The following is a 20,940-nucleotide window of genomic DNA, read 5'->3' on the forward strand; positions in this document are numbered from 1 at the left end:
ATGACGTCTACACAAAATTTTGTCAAGAGAAATGTTATACGTGGTGATAGAATGGCAATATTTTGAGGGTGACGCCACCACTTCCGGGTTTTCAAATCGGCCCGCCCCTGCGCGCGTGTTGCTAGTGGTACGATGTTTGCTTGTCCGTGTGTTTGTCCAATCACGCTCACTGCTCTAATTACTGATCCCCATAGATCACCTCGTGCTGTAGCACAGATTTGATCAGGATCAGCAGAGGTAAAGGACAGGGTACTGTCATTGGAAGGTGAGTGGTTTAGCTGTCCTTGGTTTTAACAAAAAAATGGTCGTGCCATTCTCATGGTAATTGACATGGGCGTGTCCACCAAATTGCCATTGAATATAAATACGACTTTACTGTAATAGGGGAAATGTTGACGGGAATTAAATTTCGTAGTAGCCAGAAAATCGAGTTTTCACGGTTGTTTTCAGTTATGCGATGTTTGCAGTGGAGACATAGATATATTCACTGAAACACAAGAGGCAAGTAGAAACCAAGTCTCCAAGCTCCCAAGGACAAGAATCAAACCCAAGCCCGCCAGCCTTTTAGCCTAGCTGTTAGTGGTATTTTCAACACTAACCACTAAGCAAAAAAGTTTTATCATACTGAGCAAAAGTGGTATGTTACGCTTAAACTAAATACGGTTTATTACCGGTAATTATAAGAAGCTCGCACACACACACACACACGCAATACACAAACACACACACAAACACTGGTTCATCGTCTGTTGTTCTCTGTCAGGTGAGGGTTAGACATGCAAGTAGATGTGAGGGCTTCATGGCAGCTTACCATTAGCTTCTATCTTTAGAGTTAATGCCAAGCAAAGAACCCAAGAAATTCTGCTTTTCAGACCTTGCTCCTGTAGACCAGACTGAGGTGTGAGGGAACCATGAGCCGCCCGGAGTATGAGGATATCCTGGAGGGGAAGCGGCAGTACAGTGACCTGGGGTTCTCCATGGAGGCATACGATCCACCACGGTACAAACACTGTAAGCCGCGTGCTCCAGAGAAAGTCAAGGAAGATGTGCTGAATTCTACACGAGTGCTCAGTGTCATTGAACAGGTATATGGATACAAAAAATGTATATGTCATTTGAATACTTAGGAACAATAACTTCAAGACTGAGTTCTTTAGATTACATTCAACCATATTATGATTCAATAAACACAGACATTTGTACATTAGATATACACCCTTCTGATGTTAGTTGATCATCAAACTTCACAAATTGATATAGGTTGTTTGTTGCTTAAAGTATGATGAGATATGAAGTGGTCCTACTCTTGTCCTCTTGGTGACCTTTGATCTCCATCCTAGTGGTGTTACCCTTGACCTTATGGTAACCTATGACCTCACTAGTTGTGCTACTCTTGACCTTATGATACCTTTGAACTCACTAGTGATGCTGCTTTTGACATTGTGGTGACCTTTGATCTCCTTCCTACTACCTCTGACCTTATGATTAACTTTGACCTCCTCACTAGCTGGCTACAGAAACGGACCAATCAGAAGACGATCTGCTGTCCCAGGCCAGGGCCATGGTTGAGGAGATGGGACACAACCTGAGGATGAGGTCCATCAGGTTCTTTGCCTACTTCCTCAACAAGATCTTCAAGGCTCTGTACAAGAGGATCTATGTCAATGGGGATGACCTGGAAAAGGTTGGTCTTTTTTTTTTCTTTTCCTGCTGTGTGATTGTTTACAGACCATTTAATGTTAGATTAGTTAGAAGAGGTTAAAAGATGGGAAGGAGCAAAATACTTGCAGACTGTTTGAATGCACAACTAAACATACTATAAGAGTCGTAATGCTTCTCCTGCTTCTGATTGGAGTGTTGGGTTGTCATAGAAGCCTTATTGATCAGAAAGAAGTAATTGTTTGTTGTTGCAATTTTTAGTTCAAGCACACCAAATTGTCTCAACTTTAGGCTAATTTTGCATTGCAATCTGTGGTTAAATGAAATATGAGCAGTTACACTGTATTCTGAATCACCCAACGTACACCCGACCTCATGTGGGATTGCCTGAAGGCTTAGGGCAATCCAACATGATCTACATTTATCGTATCTCTCTTTTCAGCTAGCTAAGATGTCGAAGGACCAGCCCGTCCTCCTGCTCCCCTCCCACCGCAGCTACATCGACTTCCTCATGCTGTCTTACGTGGCCTACTGTTATGACTTTCCTCTGCCTGTCATTGCTGCTGGGGCTGGTAAGTCTTGTGTTTCCTTACCTTTGTTTGACAGGTTAACTGTTTCAAGGTATGTTCGTTGAAGTTTGAAAGGTGGATCGTAGGCTGTATACACAGGGTGTATGGCCTCTGTTGGTCAACATGGTAAGATCCTAATGTAATATACTGAAAATGTAGAAACTTTCGCGGTGGTTTAATGTTTGCAGTTTTCGCCGTGGCCGCTTCACAGCGAATCAAAAACCACCGCAAACATTTTTCCATCATGATGGCAGTTAGAGACTACAGTGCATGGTGCTACCGCGAACTTAAAAACACTGCGAAAAGTCATTTTTCCTGCTACCGCAAAATTAAATCCCTGCTAACTTAAATGCATTTACAGTACTTTTCATGGACTTATTTGTGTTATACCCTATACATGTAGCTTTGGCTATGCATGGCTAGATAGTCCTATACAAAAAAATTACCTGCCTCTGCCACATAAGCCATACCTGTAAGCTGACTCAGTTCTGTTGCAAAGTTCTTTTCTGCAGATTATGCTTCTTCTGCACTGTACATCACTTAAAGTTAAAGCTCCTCCAATTTTAGCTGCTGGGACAGTGTGAATACAAATTTGGATCTGTTAATGTTACAAGGTCCTTCCAGTGCTCTGTATCATCATAAAGCCAACATCAGGATCATCTACTGTAACAGTTTCTAAATGTTGTTTGTTGTCTTGTTGCAGATTTCATGGGGATGAAGTTTGTGGGAACTCTGCTGAGAAACTGCGGAGCGTTCTTCATGAGGAGGTCATTTGGTTCAGACAGGCTTTACTGGGCAGTGTTCACAGAGTATGTTCAGACCCTGATACGTAATGGAGACTCGCCCATGGAGTTCTTTGTGGAGGGGACGAGAAGTCGCACTTCGAAATCACTCTCTCCAAAATTTGGTAAGTCTACAAAATGTACATGTCACCATGATAATTCTTTATCCTTCTTAGTATTTTCAAATCATATCTCGTCTGTGTCTGTATGTCTGTATATTAGGTAACATGACCAAAGCTTAACCTTTTGCATGCTAAAATAGCCATTGGCTACAAATGCTCTATTGGTTACTGGTTATTAGGCAGCATGAAGAAGTTTAAACTTTCTTTCCCAGTAGATATCTACAAATGCATAGTGCATCTTACAAACTTTGAAGTAATGTTTCATGTTATAATGTCTTGGCGTTCAAGGGTTAGGGTGTTTGACTCAAAACCCAGAGGTACAGGGTTTGAATACCCTGACATGCCATTGTAGTTGTGCCTTTAATTTGAAACAGGCACTTGGTGTGGCTATCCTAACACTCCACCTAAGTGTAAAAATAAGTATCTGACTTTGGTTCTGGAGGTGTAAAAACAGTGGAAGGGGAGGGATGGGCTCTGTTTTCTTCTGCCTTAGGCCACACCAATTTAATTTCTTAGTTCACGGATTCGCTCGCTCCTATTTTTTGGAGAAAAAAATAAAAATAAAAATTACCACTCAGCAAATTTTCACCATTAATGAAACCATTCACCAACTTTCTGGTGTAGCAAATTGGCCTTTGTATTATAAGCTCCTTAAAGTGTGGGTACAGGTGCTGTTACTGTACAATAATAGTGCTTTTGTACTTTTTTCAAGCTAAAAACTTTTTTCTTTATGTTTTGGATTAGCTGTTACCTTTACCCCAACCATTTTACAATTTTTATTTTTATTTCGCCCTCTCGCTCCATATTTTTTATGAAAAAATCCGTGAACCAAGAAATTAGATTGGTGTGGCCTTAGGCACTGCCCCTACAGCCTCAAAAGAAGGCTAGTATTGGACTACCTTACAGTTTACCTTTACCTTTGTGTTTCTAGGTCTCCTGTCAGCAGCTATTGAACCGTTCCTGACCGGCTCAGTGTACGACATTACCGTCGTCCCCATCAGTATCAGCTACGACCGGCGCCTGGAGGAAACCCTGTACGCCAGGGAGCTGCTGGGGATCCCTAAACCAAAGGAATCCACTTCAGTAAGTAATTTAGCTGGTCCAAACAATAACAGAGGCAAATTCATATATGTTTCCATCTATTTCATCTCAAGACAACTTTATTACCCTTCAACTTACTGTAAATACAGACATTTTTGCGGTGGTTTTATGTTCGCGGTTTTTGGGATGCCAATTCACCGCAAACTTAAAACTACCGCAAACATTTTTTATTGGCAGTAAGAGACTACAATGCATGATGCCACCATGAACTTAAAACCACTGCAAACAGTCCTTTATCCCGCTACCGCAAAATTAAATCCCCACAAACTTAAATGCATTTACAGTATACAAAATCTGATTTCCAAGAAGGGGGCCCAGTATATACCTGTCAGGCATGTTAACGTTACAATCTGTGTGGTAAAGTATGCTCTGACCTTGACCTCTCGCTGTAGATACTTATGATATAGATGAGGTAGATACTAGCATAAAATTAACCACAATGTAATACATGTAGTCAATCCGAAGGCCTGCCGTAGGGTTGATACACATGCTTGATACATGCTTTTGATTCTTTAAAATTTAATTTGTTTCTTTCAGGGACTGGTGAAGGCACGTAGTGTGCTACAAGAGAATTATGGGAACATCCACGTCTGTTTTGGTGAACCGTTGTCAGTTAGGAAGTTGGCAGAGGGAAGAATCGACCGCAGTATTCACGGACTACATCCAAGGTGTGTTTTAGATTGTCTACCAGGTAAAGGTAATGGTAAATAGCATTGTAAGCTGTAGGGGCAGAACATTGTTGTTCGCTACTGTGTTTACGGAATGGTATATGGAGGGAAGCCCAATATTCTTCTTCCGCAGCCTTTAACCTTCCCAACTTGCCAATTTTCATACCAGGTTGGAGTGAGGAAAGTCGTGTAAAGTGCCTTCCCCAAGGACACAGCGTCAAGTCAGGAATGCCAGGAATCAAACCCATGACTTCTCAACCTTGTGTCCGCTATCTATCTAATGAAGGATTATATATCACATTTGTAGGCATTGTGCACAAAATTAAAGTTTCAATTTGAAAGAATAAGTTTCCTATAATGCATTTCAATTTTACTAAACTGTATTGTATCACTAGTCTAAGAGTTTTGGCCAAAGTGTAAAACTGGACAGAAACAGGAAACACAACATTTTTTCCTAGGCCTAAGCTACAATGTTAACATGATGCATAATATTTGTCAGGCTGTGAAGACATTTAAGAGATCTGCAAAGGTGTATCTGCATTTATATAACCAATAGTACTTAGTCCAAGGCAAAAAAAAATTGAACACATCAATCCCATGTACTTCATAACCCTCATGTACTGAAAGGCAATGGGGGACATTGTACATGTATGTTGTACATATTCTCAAGGTGTCATTGTTCTGGTAACATTGTTCCCTGTGTTTCCACCCCCAGACACATGTCCATGTTCACCAGTGAGGAGCACACCTTTGTCCAGCACCTTGCCCACCAAGTCATCCTGGCTCAACAGAAGTACATGGTCATCTCACCCTGGTCACTGGTTGCTGCCGTCCTCTCCCAGCATCCTCAGGGGCTGTTGCTAAAGAAGCTTGTGCACGAGGTAGTCTGGCTGAAGAAGCAAGCAGTCGGTCTTGGTGCCTTTGTTAATTGGCCAGGTAAAACAAAAGCTTTCATTGCTCTCAAATTACGTTTACGCTCCCTCGTTATGCAAGTGACACAGCCAGGAATCAAACTCATGACTTCTTGGTCCAGCGGAGTTATGTGTCTGACAAAATTCATTAACGCTAGTTCACCTTTATCAACGGGGTAACCTATTCCGTTGTTTTTAGAAACACGTCATTTAGGGATATCAAGTTGACGGACGGTGGGCGATATTTTCCAAACTGAAAGAAAGCAGTTTGAAACCACCGTCCGATATCTATAGATACCATTCTTAAAAACAACAGATATAGGTTACCCAGCGGATAAAGGTGAACTAGCGTTATCTTTAATCATAGTCTGACTCTATCAACGACTCACAAACTTAAGGTTCCCTTCAATCACACGATATCAAAAATCAAAAGACGAGTCTACATTAAATTTTATTGATTTATCTCGTACTTGTTTCATCCCTCACAGCTAAGGCAGACCCCAGTAACATTGTAAAGTCTGCATTAGAACTTCACCATCATGTTGTCACCCTGGGAGCCAATGGGAGGGTGGTTCTGAACCTCCCGACGCCGACGCGACCCAAGATGGAGACTGAGATGGCGAGGAAACACAGGCTGATGGAGGAGGCCGAGGTGCGGCTGATGGTCGTCACGGGAACCAACCAGCTGCTCCACGTGTTTGTGAGGGTCGCACTGGTCCTGATGGCGCTGAGCAAGGATGGGAGTCAAACAAGAGGTTTGTGTTATCATTTTTTCTACACACAGACCAAACACAATACCTCCAATTTTTGCAGAGGTAATGCTGTAGAGTTTTAGTGTATGCTCACATGTCAATATATTAAGAATATTGTTCTCTTGCAGATGAACTGTTCAGAATATTCGGGTTCCTAAGAAGATTGCTAGAGAAGGATTTCATCTTCATGCCTGGACAAGATAAACAGGTAATACTAGTTGTCAACTCTTAGATTCTGTTTATAATTACATATAATGTCTGATTGACAATGTTTAAACTTTCCCATTGTATTTATTGATCTCATATTTCAATGTTACTTCATGAAAACTTTGGTTTAAAAAAGCATTAATTTGATTGTCAATTGTCTACTAGTAGGCTAGCATCACAATTTTCCAAACCGAGGAACAAAAAATAAATTCTGAAACGTATTACGTAAAAATATACCTAAGTGATGCCCACTACTATTATATTTATGTCTTGTGTAGTTTGGTGTCTTTTATACCATACTTTTCATTCCTGAAAGCTGCCCAGCCGGGCCCCAGTTTGGAGATGTGACATTATAAGGCCTTGGAATATTTTACTGTAATTGAATGCAGCAAAATGTGCTAGCTTTGTGCTAGACCTTGCTCCTTTTTCTGAGTTATCTTTTAGTTATCTTGTAATTATTCTTCAGGACTTTGACACAGCAGTGCAGTACCTGTCCAGAGCACATGTACTTGAGGAGAGAGGAGGTTGTGTCGGAGTTACTGACTCAGGGAAGAAGCTTCAGAGTTTTCTGCATGAGATGTTCTCTCCATTCCTCTTGGGATACTGGGTAAGTAATCTCAAGTACGGCATGAGTAGGTAATTAGTGTTGATTAGAAGGTACAGAAACATATTTTGTTTCTCTGCTCAACCAAACACTATTTATATGTATATATAATATCATCTTTCCCTGAAGCGGCTTAATTTTAAAGGACGGGGATTTGGGGTGATTTCTAGACTTAAAATGTGCATTATGAAGAGTTCATTCTCACAGTTCATTCAATATTGGAACAGTCAATTTTTGCACATTAAGTACAAATGTAGGTACATGTAGGTGGATTGAAATATGCTGAATTTGCTCATTATTGAATACCAACCTTTCTAGTTTCTAGTGTTGTTGTTTTTTTGCCAGATGCACAGTGGCACGGGTGCAATGGCCAATGGATTAAGAGTGTTTGACTGCTTGCATTTGGTAGATTGAGTTCAATCTCCAGTCAACTCAAATTTTTACATACTGCTTTCTCCATTATATTAGACTTAGCCTTTGGGGAAGAGTATGAGTATGATAGTGCAAAACAGTTGAACCCAATAAACAGTTGAGGTACAGGTTGATTGTATTGGGGAAAGTCCCAAAGCCCTTTTTGAAAAGTATGATGACCACAGCTGAACGTCCCATCCTCCTATTAAGTCTGCGACCCTTTCTAGTGCTTATTGGATGATGATCAACACAACCAGGTTTGGAACTCATGACTTCTTGGTCCATAGCCTGGGTCATTTAAACCACTGGGCTACTTACACAATGCTTTTTGTTCTTCAGACAATGTGCCAGTATCTCCTGACAGCGTCCTCGGATGATCCTCGCGGCAGCACCACCCAACAGCTGACCAGGGGTGCACAGGACATGGCGGCTACCCTTCTGACAAATGGTACATTCCTAAGGATTAACTGTAACTTGTTTGGACCTCCCAGTTTACCTGTAACAATGCCTTGAGCAAAGGATGGAAGTGCACATAATGTGACAGTATGCCTACCTTATAAACAGACGTAGCTTTGTTAGTGTCCTCCAACAAAAGTAAGGTGTTGTTTTTGGTGTGTCTGTCTGTGTGTGTCTGTATGAAGTAAGTCTTAGGACTGATGAATTATTATGTAAAGGTCAATTTGGGGCTCCCCAGTTGATGTCCTGGGTGCTAGAGCAGGGCAGATATTTGTGTCTTTTTGTTCTGGACATGCTGACTGATTTTGATTGTTTTTTCAATGTCAAAAGAAGCAAGTGTTGTCAGTTTGTGCCCCAAGCAGATTGCTCATTTTGTGTAATCTACAACATGTAAAATTCAACTCATTGTGGTACTGTCTCGGAACTTGAAGATTTATATATAGAGATTCTAGGCTGATGACTTTGTTCTAATAATTATTTTGCTCTCATGTTTGTTGTAGGACTTGTGAAGAGATTTGAGATCCTGTCATTAGACATGCTGGGGAACTCCATCACTAGCTTTGTGTCTATGGGAGCAGTCAAGAGATTCAAGAGGTGAGGGACACCCAGAAATTAATGATAACTGTTTTTGATTGTATGTTGTGCACCATACATAAATTTTATGGTGTCATACATTGTATAAGACTGATCACTTGTTTTGTTAATCAATCTTGTTGTGAAATTTTGGAATTATCTCAGATACAAAACTTTGATGACTTTACATGGCAGATCTGTTTCTACTTGTGATAGTAGGTAACCTACATGTATATGACGACTTAAATCTTAGGTAGAAATGAGTACCTAGTTTCAGTAAAGGACATCGCTAGGATAGGGTGTTAATTGCTAGTCCCGTCTTTGAGCCAAAGCTTAATGTTAACCCACAACAACTATCAAGAATATAAGGGGGGGGGAGTTTCTCAGTGTGAGTAGATCAAACCTTACACTCTGGCCTCATGTCATCTTGAAAAAAATGATGGTCACTTGTTCTGTCAATCCTAACGTTAAAAATAATTGACATATGTATGTTGCCTAATGTAACGTTAATACATATATCTTGTTTCAGTAATGGACATGCGCTGTTTCTTCCTGTCCAAGGAGAGATCTTCTCTTTATCCAAACAAATAGGTGAGACAGTTTTCCTTCCAAAGGTCCAAATTAAAGTACTAAGTTTATTGTCTGAAAATTACTTAATACAGTAAGTTTATTGTCTGAAGAGTGTGAATCAAGGATCTATAATTGAAATCATGCTAACACGCAGTCCATGTTTGTAGACTCTTTTGTCTTGAAACAGACAATATTTTATTCATAGAACCCTTGAGATTAAATGTATGAAGCAGTCAATATAGGTGCAACAGAAGACAATTGACTGTCATGTTTTTACCAGTGACTGTGTTCAGAGTTTGTTAGATATTGCATGTCTACAACTAACGCATATTGGTTGACTTTAAACTATTACTGGATGTTAAACTAATCTTTTTTAATGTATATAACATAGCCATCTTTATCTCAATAGTAATTCGAATGCTCTAATTATGATAACTCTTAGACAGTATAAGTCTGCAATGCGGTATATATGATGAATAAAGTTCAAAGTAATCTATCTTCTGTTGTTCTATTTAGAAACAATCATTGCAGTTCCTGACCTGAAGACAGCAGTGCAAGTCATCCCTGTGAAGTCACGTCTCTGACAATGATACTCTAGAGATGCCTGATTTTGTCTACCTGAACTACCGTTAAAGGGGCATTCCACTCCACACGGGAGTGTTATTTTCCGATAGATAACAACTTAGTGATAACTGCATACTACTTCACATTATACAATAAAGTACCCAGTTGCTCCACATGCCTCAAAAGCATTCAATGTTCTACTAAACTCCCCAAGTACCCTCTAATTGAATTAATCCTATGGCTGAATACAATGCAAAACTTTTAGGTAAGGTTACAAAACTAATTTCAGGTTCGCTAAGAAATCTCGTCTTGTTCTTGTATTCTTTGCTATCTTATGAGCAATTTGCCTTCTCGGTGTGCTTAGCGTACCTCATTTATTCCGAAAGTATGTACGATAAACAAAGTGTCTAATAGATGCGTATAGGGAATGAATGGGTAGGGTCTGCATGGGTTTAGTGAGTGTCATTATTGTTTTATAAAACACACATCACATAATTCATCCCAAGGTGAATTCCACAAAATTTGGCTGATTATGTATTCATTGACACATTATCTATTGGAAAACAAGACTCCCTTCTGGAGTGGAATGCCCCTTTAAGCACTGGTGTAGGCAGGTACTTGTATCAAAGGCATCATACAATCTGAATGAATCAGCATGGATGTAAACTGAGGGCACAATAAGAAAGAAGGCAGTGGTCACTTTCTTCTTGTGATACACATAAACCTGAATGCTGCTTTATCTAGATAGAACAATTTTACGATGGGAAGGTGAATGGATATAGGTTCTTCAGGGATGAGGTATACGTTATGTAGGGTGAGGAATATATTTGTAATGAAGCTGTAACAAAGACAAATTGGTGACCATGCGGAAGACGTAACAACTAAGAATTATATTACAATTAGAATCAATACACAGTGTATATCTAAGTGTGGAGCCTATAGGCTGAACGTCGCACCCCTGACATTTTTATATGTATGTAACAACACAGTTGTTTGAAAAATCTGCCATACATTTGATATAAAAATATGCAATCGAGGTTTGCAATTGATACATTGTATGTGATCATGCAGTAATAAGAAAACAATGTGCAGCTAATCATTTGATTTATGTATTGTTTGGATGATATGATGCATTGTTGGAAATAGATAGAATGGTTAAGAACAATTGTTGGCACCAGGAATACTCTAATTTTATACAATAGTTACAAAATGAACAAGCATTTCAGTAGTTGGTGGGGCAATTATTCTATTTGTACCAGAGAAAATTGAAAACTCTCTGGGCAAGGACTTTACAGGACAAGAAAAGGGCCTGTATTCAATCTGTCAGATTTCATATGTTGTATTATCACTCAGTTGTGATTCATGTTCATGCAACTGAAGATTTTGCACTGAATATTTCAGATTTTCAAGGGAAAGGTTTGTCATGTATTTAGTTTTCTATCTTTGATTCCAGGAAAGGTAGTGACTTTGAAGCAATTGTGACAAGTACAGTGCACTTTTTCCATTTGTTTTGGGTGATATAATGTTACATGTATCACTTTCTTTGTCACTGAAGTGCGTACTAGGTTTTGTTACTTTTTTCACCAAAAAAGGCTGTTTAGTACCTTTTGTTTCAAGCTCACAACTTTGAATACCTTTAAGTTAATATTGCTGTGATTTGTTTCACTCTATGTACCATGATCATTGGGCAGTTTCCTGAAAAACAGTGATTTCTTCCTTTTCTGTAGTATGGCCAGTTTAGTGCAATGCGGTGTTTATTTTCTTAGTTAGAGCATGTGAAAAAATATGAATAATAATGAATTTTTACATATTCAATGGAGGAGGTAATGTCTTAATTGCATTGACAATAAAAATTGTTTCATAGGTAGACTGGTGGCATTACTATGTTCTCTGCCATTCTGTGTCTTAAATTTCTTACCATTATTGATGTTTAATTGAATAATCTTAACTTAATTATTGATTTATCTTTTTTTTTTTTGCTGCTGAAGCCTCTTTAAGGACAGTTTTAAATGCACCCTTTTTCTTGGCTCTTGAAGTATATACTAGTAGTTTGGGAAAAGGTATGCACTTTGCAGGGACAGGTGTGTTTACTTCTGTGGGTGTTCAGCACCAAGGACAGGTATGCTCGCTTACCGGTTAGTAATAGTAGTGTTCAGCACCAGGGACAGGTAAGTTTGCCTCATACTGACAGTACAAGAATCACTTCATACACCTAGCCATAGCAAGAAAGAAAAGTCTGCAACCGTCAATTCGGCTATCTAAACATGGTTAGGGCACAGTGAGTAAATTTTATGATCGAGAAAGAAAATTTACGATCGAACTTACAATGTAGCTTAGTCTACAAGCCAAGTGTAGGAAATGACTTTTCAGAGGGTCAAGATTTCAACATTTTCTCCAGACCTCCCTAGAGACGGCTTGCGCCTCTGGCGCTCACAACGACGTGGTGAAAATATGGGGGGGGGGGGTCATCGCCCTCAAACATATCTTTTTTTACAGAAATGTAATACAGCTATCGTCTTCAGCGTTCAAAATCGTGAAAATACGTTGCTTGGATTAGTCTGGCAGCAAAATTTGCCCTAAAAATGCAGGAAATAGCATTTTAAATCCAATAACATCTCCTATCTTCAGTTATGCATCTTCATGGACACATTTGATGCCAAGACTGCTGACGATGCCCTGTACCGTTATTTTTTTAAACAGCCCAATCCCAATTGAAACCGGAAGGGAGGACTTCGTGCAGACTGACTAAACGATCCCATTGGTATCATATATCTGTGTCATGGTCCCGTTAAGTACAAAATCTGGTCGGCTGATCTCCTCGCAATTGACATGATCAAGAATCTTTGAAATGATCCCCATCTCCCATTGCCCCAACCAACTATCTCCCCGACACGGTCCCCTACTGGCGAGAGAATGTCCGGTCTGGCTGTTGAATCCAAACACTTCTCGTATCTTCAGTTTTGCATCCTCGCTAACACACTTGATACCAAGAATTTCGATGACCTTCGCGACCATCTTCTCCTTGTATTTACACAGCTCCTCGTATCTTAGGATCACGTCGAAACATCGGTGGGCATCTGTTTTCGTCAGGTCGTGGGCTTTCTGCATGAACTCGAGCCAGACGCATGCTGTGAACCAAACAACCCCGTGCGGGACGGGGATACACCTGAACACTGGGTTTTCCCATGGAGAATTTGGTGCCCAATGAAGGAAGTTGTTGATGTAGAAAGAATCTAGCCTAAGGGCTGTGATTAACCAATACTTCCAGTAGCTTCTCTCGGCCATAACGTGAGCCCAAGAGTCCACCGTACCAAGGAGGTTTCTGTAGAGTAAGACGGTCTTCACTTCTGGCAAGGCCCTCCGCAACAGATCCGCTATGGGGAAAACCTGTGAACACAATTAGAGTGGAGTTTATCGGCATTGCATGTGCAATATGCAACATATAATAAAAGTTGACCTGATTCGATACAAAAAATGGCATTATATATGAATGCAGGCCAAACTTTTGTATGACCGACACTTTAAGGGGATTGGGACTTGCCCAAATTTTTGGCTGACGTGGACCGGTGTACTGATATTTACAGGACGTGATGTCACAGTCATGTGACTGCAGCAAGCAACTGGCCGTAAAGTGCCGGATAACCTGTGTCATCCCCCGTCCCGTCATCTCGTTTATGTGTTGTAATGTTGATCATGGTATGTTTAGTCTGCATTAACGAAGAGTATGTAAAATAAGCCCATTTTATCAACGTCAGGGCGGGCGGAACAACATTATCAGAGAGAACCTTAACTACACACATTGGGGTTGAATGTAGTAAATTGGACACAAAGATAATCGATAGCAAAACTATAGTATGTTATGAATTATCCATATCTATAATTTACATCCTTCCCCTTTCTTACAACATGTGTAGGTGAATTTACAGAGTTTTCCCATTATATCGTAGTAAGATGATGACTTTGCATGTGTGAATAGATAAAGGTTCAAACAAACATTTTGTGCTTTTTCGGTGTGAATGTTCACATGATAATAATATTAATGATAAACCACTAAAGGTTAGGAGAAAGGATATAACTTAAACCCACGAGTTGTACCAACCTGTCCGCGCATTTTGTAACAGGTGATAGTTTTGGAAGGGTCTTTCAGCAGGAGAGTGTAGTTGAACAGGGTGTTGATGTGTCGAATGACCTCCAACAACATCTCTGTGACATCTTCAGGCATGGCCTTCTTTGACAGGACGTACCGAGAAATGTTGGCGTACACGTCAGATTCGGACAAACTGTGCATCAGGCCGCTTGCTTCTAGCGACTTGATCAGTAGTGTAGAGCCGCAGCGCACTGAACATTAGCAAAACAATGGAGGAGTTAGAGCCTCACCATATGATTCATAAGTTAATATTGCAATTTTATACTTTATATCCGTACATAAAATAAAGCGCTTACCAACAAGCTTTCGACTAGTCCTCTGATCCTTCTCAAGTTGAGATGACCCGAAGCCCATGCCATACATCCAGACCAGAAGTGTGACGTCAGCAAAGGGTCAACGGTGCTTGGAAGTCGGTATCGTCCCCCGTATCGGTTTTAACTTGAGAAGGATCAGAGGAATGATCGGAAGCTTCTTGGGAAGCGCTTTATTTTGTGTACGGGTACAAAAGTCTAAATTGCAGCGTAATGTTCATTACCGTCACAGATGAACTTTCATTCAAGATTCATAACTTTGTTTTAGCCAGTATTGGCCAGTTCTGCTCCATAAAATCACGGTCATATTCTGATATTAATGACTTCCAATAGCGCCAATATTCAATTTGGTATTTGGCACCTTATCATCATATAGGTATGCGACGTCCACCGTCCACCGATCAGAAGGTCCCATTTCATATTTGTTATATGACGCCGTAACATGGAGAAATTGGTTAAACGCCAGTGTTAAATGCATTAAACACCGTCATCGGATACAGTCAGAAGGATAGTGGACAGGGCATTAATTGACCAATCAGAATAACAGCCAGCAGGTAGGAATGTCCACCAATACAGTACAGTATAGAAGATTTTGAAAATATTTGACATACCAAAATAGCAACAATATTTTCTAAGGAAATTTTGGTTTCAAAATGAAATCCGTAATCTCCTTAAGTACCAAAAAGGACACGTTTAAATTTTCAACTGCATTTCTCATATACCCAGTGCATTTACAAGTATGGTATCAAAAGAATTTGTATGTCTTTTACGGGTACGTTTGGATAGGCTAATGACCCTCTTCGCTCACTCGGTGGTTTTATTCGGTAGCTAATAGATAATAGCCAGATAGACACCATATACATGTACACCTCGGGGCGGGTCATTAAGCCTTTTTTTTGCTATCATTTGAAAGCAGTAGTGCATACAACTTTCTAACTTACTCGTTATATGAACAAAAATAGTCGTGATGTTCGCCACGTCAGCGGCAACCTCAGCAGCCACGTCTGCCAACTCGGAGAACGGAATCACCAGGAGTTCGTCCGCTTGTCGTCGCAAGGCCTTCACCCCGGAAAAATTACAACAATCAGCGCAATGGAAAACTTCATGTATTTCATGTACATTGTGTATCAGTATATCACTGAGAACATATTCGCCATCTATCTGTTGTCCTCGCACTGCATATTTAATGACAAGTACATGGTCATTATAGGTATGAATAGCAAGTTGCGAAATCTAGACTTAAAGTTTATGAAACTGTGTCAGTCAGATATTAAGAATTATTTTGCTTTTCTCGGGAAAGGTGGTCTTAACTATGTCATCTAGTGGCTTACGTACAAATCGTTTTGCATCACCAATACCGATTCTTTATTTAATGTACTATCCAAACAGAGATTCGGCTCATGCTGTTTGGGACGTTTTTCCCAAAAAAATGTTTTGTCTGGCTTGCTATTTTGTGTCATTTTCTTCATCTCTACCGGCCAGCAAAAATTCCTAAAAAGCGTCAAAACAACCAAACCTCTGCATGGAGAGTAACTTTCATACAAACACAGCATCATCCTTTTACCTCCCTGAAGAAAGGATCTCCCTTAAGAGTAAACATTTCTTTTGGCTTGACCAACACGAGCGCCAGGGTCTGGAAATCGGCACAGCACACGAAGTAGTCGCGGCCGTGGTCTCTGAAGAACCGGGCTGGGCTGCCCACTGGTACTTTTGTCTCAACTGGCTCGAAGTCGTCCATGCTTGTTGGCTTCAACACGTGAAGTCCCATTTTGTGGTATACACTTTTGCAGCGTACTTGTCGTAGATAGGCCATCATTATAGTCAGGGGTAGTGAGTACCGGTACAAAACTGTTGTTTCTTGTTGGACCGTGGTCAGGGAAAATGGACCTGAAATGGACCGGATTTTGCACCGATTTGAAAATCAAAAGCTTATACCGGGATGCGTTTGCGTCTTTTGGGGCTTACCGGCCCAAGAACATAACAAAAGCGAAGTAGAGGAGAGTTGGTGGTCATTTTTACCAAGTTTTGACAGTCAAACTTGGTCTAAATTAACAGAGGAATTAGTGTTATTTTGTAGTTTAGGCAAAGTAGAAGATGAAGTACATTTTACTGTGGATTGTCCATTGTATGATAGCGATAGGAGCATTTTATTTGACTATGTGTCAAGGAAATATCCCCACTTCAGATACTTGAATAGTAAAGAGAAATTTATGTTCCTGACAGCTTTCGATAAACCAACTCTAACCAACCATACAGCTAGCTACATTTATGCAATTATCAAGAAGCGAGAGGAAGTCGAATGTCATAGAATAGATTATTATTAGACGCAAATCTGCATATATAGATGTGTATGATTGTTTCCATTGTTACATATATATAATTCTTACCATGTGACCTGTACTTAGCCCAGTGGGGCAAAAATGAGCAATAAAGGTCTTCATTCATTCATTCATTATATAGATAGGATTTTTAAAACGCCAATAGAAGTCGGATACTCCATCATACAGATTCCTTTGCAGCGAAATGGACCATTGTTTTCAGCATCGTCCATTCAAGTTTTCACAGACAATTAGGTCCAGGTTCAGGTTCGCACCTGTCGTTTTATAATAGCCACGTACATGTGTGATAACTTGCATGCTATGAAGCTTTTTAAACCTAGGGTTCACAGCGACTGAAGAAAGCCTTCATTTCTTCACCCAGAACCTGTACAGTAAATATATTCTCACCTGTGATACAAAGTTGGTGACAACGTTCGAGACCTTCAAGTTGACCTGTCCATGACACACCCCGTCTGAGATGCTGTCTAACCGGTTAAACTAGCCTGTCTCTACACTTAACTTGACTTGAGGTAAAAAGTTCAACGGCTGACGAGGGAAACATATATGCTCATTGTGCAATCAACTGGAATAAAGAAATGCTAATGCGCCGTATTCCATGAAATGACTCTTAAAGCCATATTTTCCTAAAGAGGACAGTGCAATTTTTTAAAAGACCACATCTTTATGTACACAAAATCGACTAAATTTGTAACAATTAATCACAGATGAGCAAACTCTGCACCGAGGCTCATGAATGTTGGCGGCCCCCTACATTTATGTATAAACACGTACAAAATATTGACATGGTGTAACCCTACTCCAGCAAAATCATCGATCCCAAAGAACGGCAATAAATATGGTACTAGTAACCAACACCTAGTTAATACTTTGATTATGATACTGTACAATCAAAAGCAATTGTCCGGTGAGGAGCGTTGCAAGACATTGAATACTTAACCAGCCAAGTGGCCTCAAGGGGCTAGGAGTCTATTTGTCTGTTGGAGGTTATACTTTGGTGCAACACAAACGTCATGAGACTTTTGTAAAGCGACAAAGACCAGATTAGATGAATAATCTGCAGATAATGACCTATATAGAGGGGACATGTGACGTGGTCAAGACAAGTATCAATATGGTCGGCTCGAGCTCCCGAATCACTTAACAGGGCCCATCTTTGAAACATTCATTTTGAATTATTTGAATCTTCAGAATCATCGCTTGTCTCGTTATTTTGCATAAAAGACTTCTTAAAGAAGTCTTACACTAATCCTAATCGATAATCGTGAATATTCATTCTAAAGCCTTGAAAAGGCTATTCAACAGTTGTTAAAACGTCTTATAGCATTACAATTCAGGGCTTGAAATACATTTTCCAAATACATTCCAAACTAGAAAGGCAACATTTTTGAAAAAAAATGCAGGATGTGGGCGAAGGGAAAAGAAAGCAAAAATCGCAGGAAAAGAAGCAACAAGAAAGGCAACATTTTCGCGAAAATGCAGCAAAAAGAAAAATAAATTAAAAAACATTGTCTGTCCACGGATTCGATCCCGGAGCGTTGATCCCATTGAGCCAGTGCTACAACATGTTACGAGCGCTCGTTTTAACAGGTATACAAATGTATTGCGTTGCTTGAAAAAACCTGCGAGCTTCCGCTGGCTATTTTTCTCGCTTATAATCGAAGGTATTTCACTAAAACTTGGACAGAATACTAGAATATTTTTTGTGGGGCATTTTTATGTTGTTATTTAGCCGATTAGATGCTCTGAACTTGCTGCATTTTCAACGTTTTTGTGATACTGCGCTGCCGAGTGCCATTTTGTGACCTGTGCGTTGATAGGTATACCCCTGACGTATCCACCAGACAGTCAGAATGTTAGCCAATCAAAAAGCTGGAAACGTGGACTGCATGCTACAGGTTCCATTTTTTCTGAGTTTTGATTGGTCGGGTGGAATATCTGTAGAGAATACTAAATGTGTGGCTTCGCCCACATAATAAATGTGTGGCTTCGCCCACATAATTACCTGCACCAGGCAAATTTTACCTGCACCACTCTGAATTTAGGAAGTATGGATCATACTAAAATTGTTCAGGAATCATTGCTACTTTTTTCTTTATACTTTATTGGTGGTAATATTCAATGCAGCCAATAAAAATCTACATACACCTACATCATATGACATTTATGTATAAAACTCAATACAGTGCAGGTTAGGCTAGGTGCAGGCAAGACACCAGAAATACCTGCACAGCTCCAATTTTACCTGCACTAACCTGCATATGCAGGAGGTGTTTCGAGCCCTGCAATTGCATTGCGAACGTGTTGTAAGGATTCTAATGGCGTAAATGTGACATGACAAATAGGTTGGGAAAATTACACGACAACATGGGTTGTCACCAAAATTGAAGTTATCAAGCAACTTGTCGGTCTCAACTGGGTAAGTTGAAAACCTTCAACGATATCTCCACCTACCTGGTGCACGGATGGGAGAAATTGAAAGATAACCAACTTTGTCTAGAAATATGGTATAAACAAACACAACAGGTCACCCTGAAAGTGTCGCACAGGACAAACTCTGGTGACTCGTCTAACTACTTGCGTGAGCCAGCTTTATGCCCGCGGGGTCTCAGTAAAAAGGTCACAGAAAGTACATTTTATGGTTGACATCCTATGCAGACTGCAAAAAGAATGAGATAGGGCGAAGTAAAAACAAGATGGGTGAGAAAGAGATTTTGCCACTTAAACAGCAAACTTCAGAAAGTTCACAAGTTACAACAACGAAATGTGTCGTCAGTCAGTCATCAAAGCCTTTTCACGGTTGCCGTTGAATTGCTTACGGTCTCACAGTGCCCCCTAGTGATCAAAAAGCAAAATGCAGATCTTTCGTTGACATATGGAACAGACTTGTTGTTGATTGGCTTATGCGGAATCTACTGTTGATATGATTGGACAAAGTAAACCAATGACAGACAAATAAATTTGATGGACAGGGTAAAATGTACTGTAGGTGTTAAATTCATACGCTACCATTGGCCAATCTCTACCAATGAGACTGCTGAAGACATTACGAAATTGACCAATCACAGATACGAAATCAAAATCATTCCACCTGAATTAATGATAATTGTGTCAACAAGGCGGCGTTTCTGTATCAGCACACATTGAGCTGACCACCACCGTGATGTTACCTGACTATCAAACATTACAAGACTTACAAGTTACTACAGCAAAACTCCAGCGGGCGTTGCTGTTGTTTTTGGCTTCCTGTTGGCAATTTGCGGACCATGTTTGTTTATAAATGCCGACTGGCACGCATAGTCACACATAAGAATCATTGGGCAGCGGCACCCTCACACTCAGGGTTGACAATCGCGGCATGGCAAAGCCGCCTTAACCATATCACGTTAGGCTTTGCGGCGATTCACGGTCAACCCTGAGGGTGGACATGGCAGCGGGAACGGACTTAATTAATTAAACGTACAAAGAATGCTTTGACACTGCTGCTACAAAACTTTTACGCCACAAACGTTTAGCAAATAACGTCATCGTTGACTTATACTTATTCTTTTAACGTTACCTCACATTCATTCCTTTCATACATGTATTATGGTTTGTTACACATATTCAAGAAGGACAGTTTTAAGGCACTTTCTAGGCAGCCACTGGGAATGTGAGCTACCGGTTTGCAGAATTTGAGGGCCTTCTTCCTTGGGCAATCTTCCCCGTCAAAAGAACACCAATCTTTTTCTGTTTAATGATTTTTTTAAAATGTTGACACCAGAGTTAACGTTACTTACTGTATCATTGAATACGAGACTAAAACTCTTTTGGGTTGTGATACCTGATTTATCGGTTCAAATCATGTTACAGACTTTTAGTTTATTGTCTCTAAATTTGAAATTGTTGGCATCTTGTTTACTTTACCGGAATCTTTTTTTGCGCACTCGTAATATATATCTTCAGTCTCCGTTGGTGTCATCCATACAATGTACTTGCTGCAGCCTGCTGAACTGTTCAAACTGCCTAAGGCCATGTTGATTTGATTATATGGATGACATCCGCGCTCGCACCAATTTTCGGCCATTTCCAAAAAAAAAAAAGTTTTGGACCACATAGTAAATTGTGCAAAGCAGCTGTAAAATGAGCACAAATATTCCGTAGATTGAAAAAAAAAAACTGATAACTGATGCCAGAGAATGCCAAAATAAATCTCAA

General features: G+C 40.1%; 2 protein-coding genes across 3 annotated transcripts; one reads left to right on the plus strand and one right to left on the minus strand.

The window, feature by feature from the left end:
- The first annotated feature begins 121 nt into the window (after positions 1-121).
- LOC118408432 (dihydroxyacetone phosphate acyltransferase-like) lies at positions 122-11,818 on the plus strand. 2 transcript variants are annotated; one of them, XM_035809244.1, is made up of 15 exons: positions 122-265; positions 888-1,085; positions 1,508-1,684; positions 2,102-2,231; positions 2,932-3,135; positions 4,064-4,215; positions 4,771-4,901; positions 5,617-5,837; positions 6,301-6,567; positions 6,693-6,772; positions 7,238-7,378; positions 8,126-8,234; positions 8,743-8,836; positions 9,345-9,406; positions 9,902-10,081. In XM_035809244.1, the coding sequence occupies exons 2-15, from the start codon at positions 912-914 to the stop codon at positions 9,967-9,969; spliced, it is 2,010 nt and encodes a 669-aa protein (XP_035665137.1). In that variant the 5' UTR covers positions 122-265; positions 888-911; the 3' UTR covers positions 9,970-10,081. The 2 variants fall into 2 exon arrangements, with proteins under 2 accessions (XP_035665137.1, XP_035665138.1); XM_035809245.1 differs by lacking the exon at positions 122-265 and adding an exon at positions 10,544-11,818 and having other exon boundaries at positions 877-1,085; positions 9,902-10,014.
- Positions 11,819-12,435: 617 nt separating this feature from the next.
- Positions 12,436-16,501, minus strand: LOC118408434. Its single transcript, XM_035809247.1, has 4 exons — positions 15,972-16,501; positions 15,349-15,466; positions 14,049-14,287; positions 12,436-13,336 (listed from the first exon to the last, which is right to left on the minus strand). The coding sequence occupies exons 1-4, from the start codon at positions 16,221-16,223 to the stop codon at positions 12,695-12,697; spliced, it is 1,251 nt and encodes a 416-aa protein (XP_035665140.1). The 5' UTR covers positions 16,224-16,501; the 3' UTR covers positions 12,436-12,694.
- Positions 16,502-20,940: the final 4,439 nt, after the last annotated feature.

This window comes from Branchiostoma floridae, unplaced genomic scaffold (assembly GCF_000003815.2).
Source record: "Branchiostoma floridae strain S238N-H82 unplaced genomic scaffold, Bfl_VNyyK Sc7u5tJ_1584, whole genome shotgun sequence".
Lineage (NCBI taxonomy): Eukaryota > Metazoa > Chordata > Leptocardii > Amphioxiformes > Branchiostomatidae > Branchiostoma > Branchiostoma floridae.

What these genes read in the sequence shown, in the direction of transcription:
- LOC118408434 (XM_035809247.1), bottom strand. Translation starts at nt 16,223, where the DNA reads ATGATGGCCTATCTACGACAAGTACGCTGCAAAAGTGTATACCACAAA. An exon ending in GAGATCCTTTCTTCAGGGAG is followed by an intron (nt 15,467 to 15,971) that starts GTAAAAGGATGA and finishes TCCGGGGTGAAG; the next exon opens with GCCTTGCGACGACAAGCGGA. An exon ending in GTTACAAAATGCGCGGACAG is followed by an intron (nt 13,337 to 14,048) that starts GTTGGTACAACT and finishes TTGTGTTCACAG; the next exon opens with GTTTTCCCCATAGCGGATCT.
- LOC118408432 (XM_035809244.1), top strand. Translation starts at nt 912, where the DNA reads ATGAGCCGCCCGGAGTATGAGGATATCCTGGAGGGGAAGCGGCAGTAC. An exon ending in GGCTACCCTTCTGACAAATG is followed by an intron (nt 8,235 to 8,742) that starts GTACATTCCTAA and finishes TGTTTGTTGTAG; the next exon opens with GACTTGTGAAGAGATTTGAG. An exon ending in GCAGTCAAGAGATTCAAGAG is followed by an intron (nt 8,837 to 9,344) that starts GTGAGGGACACC and finishes ATCTTGTTTCAG; the next exon opens with TAATGGACATGCGCTGTTTC.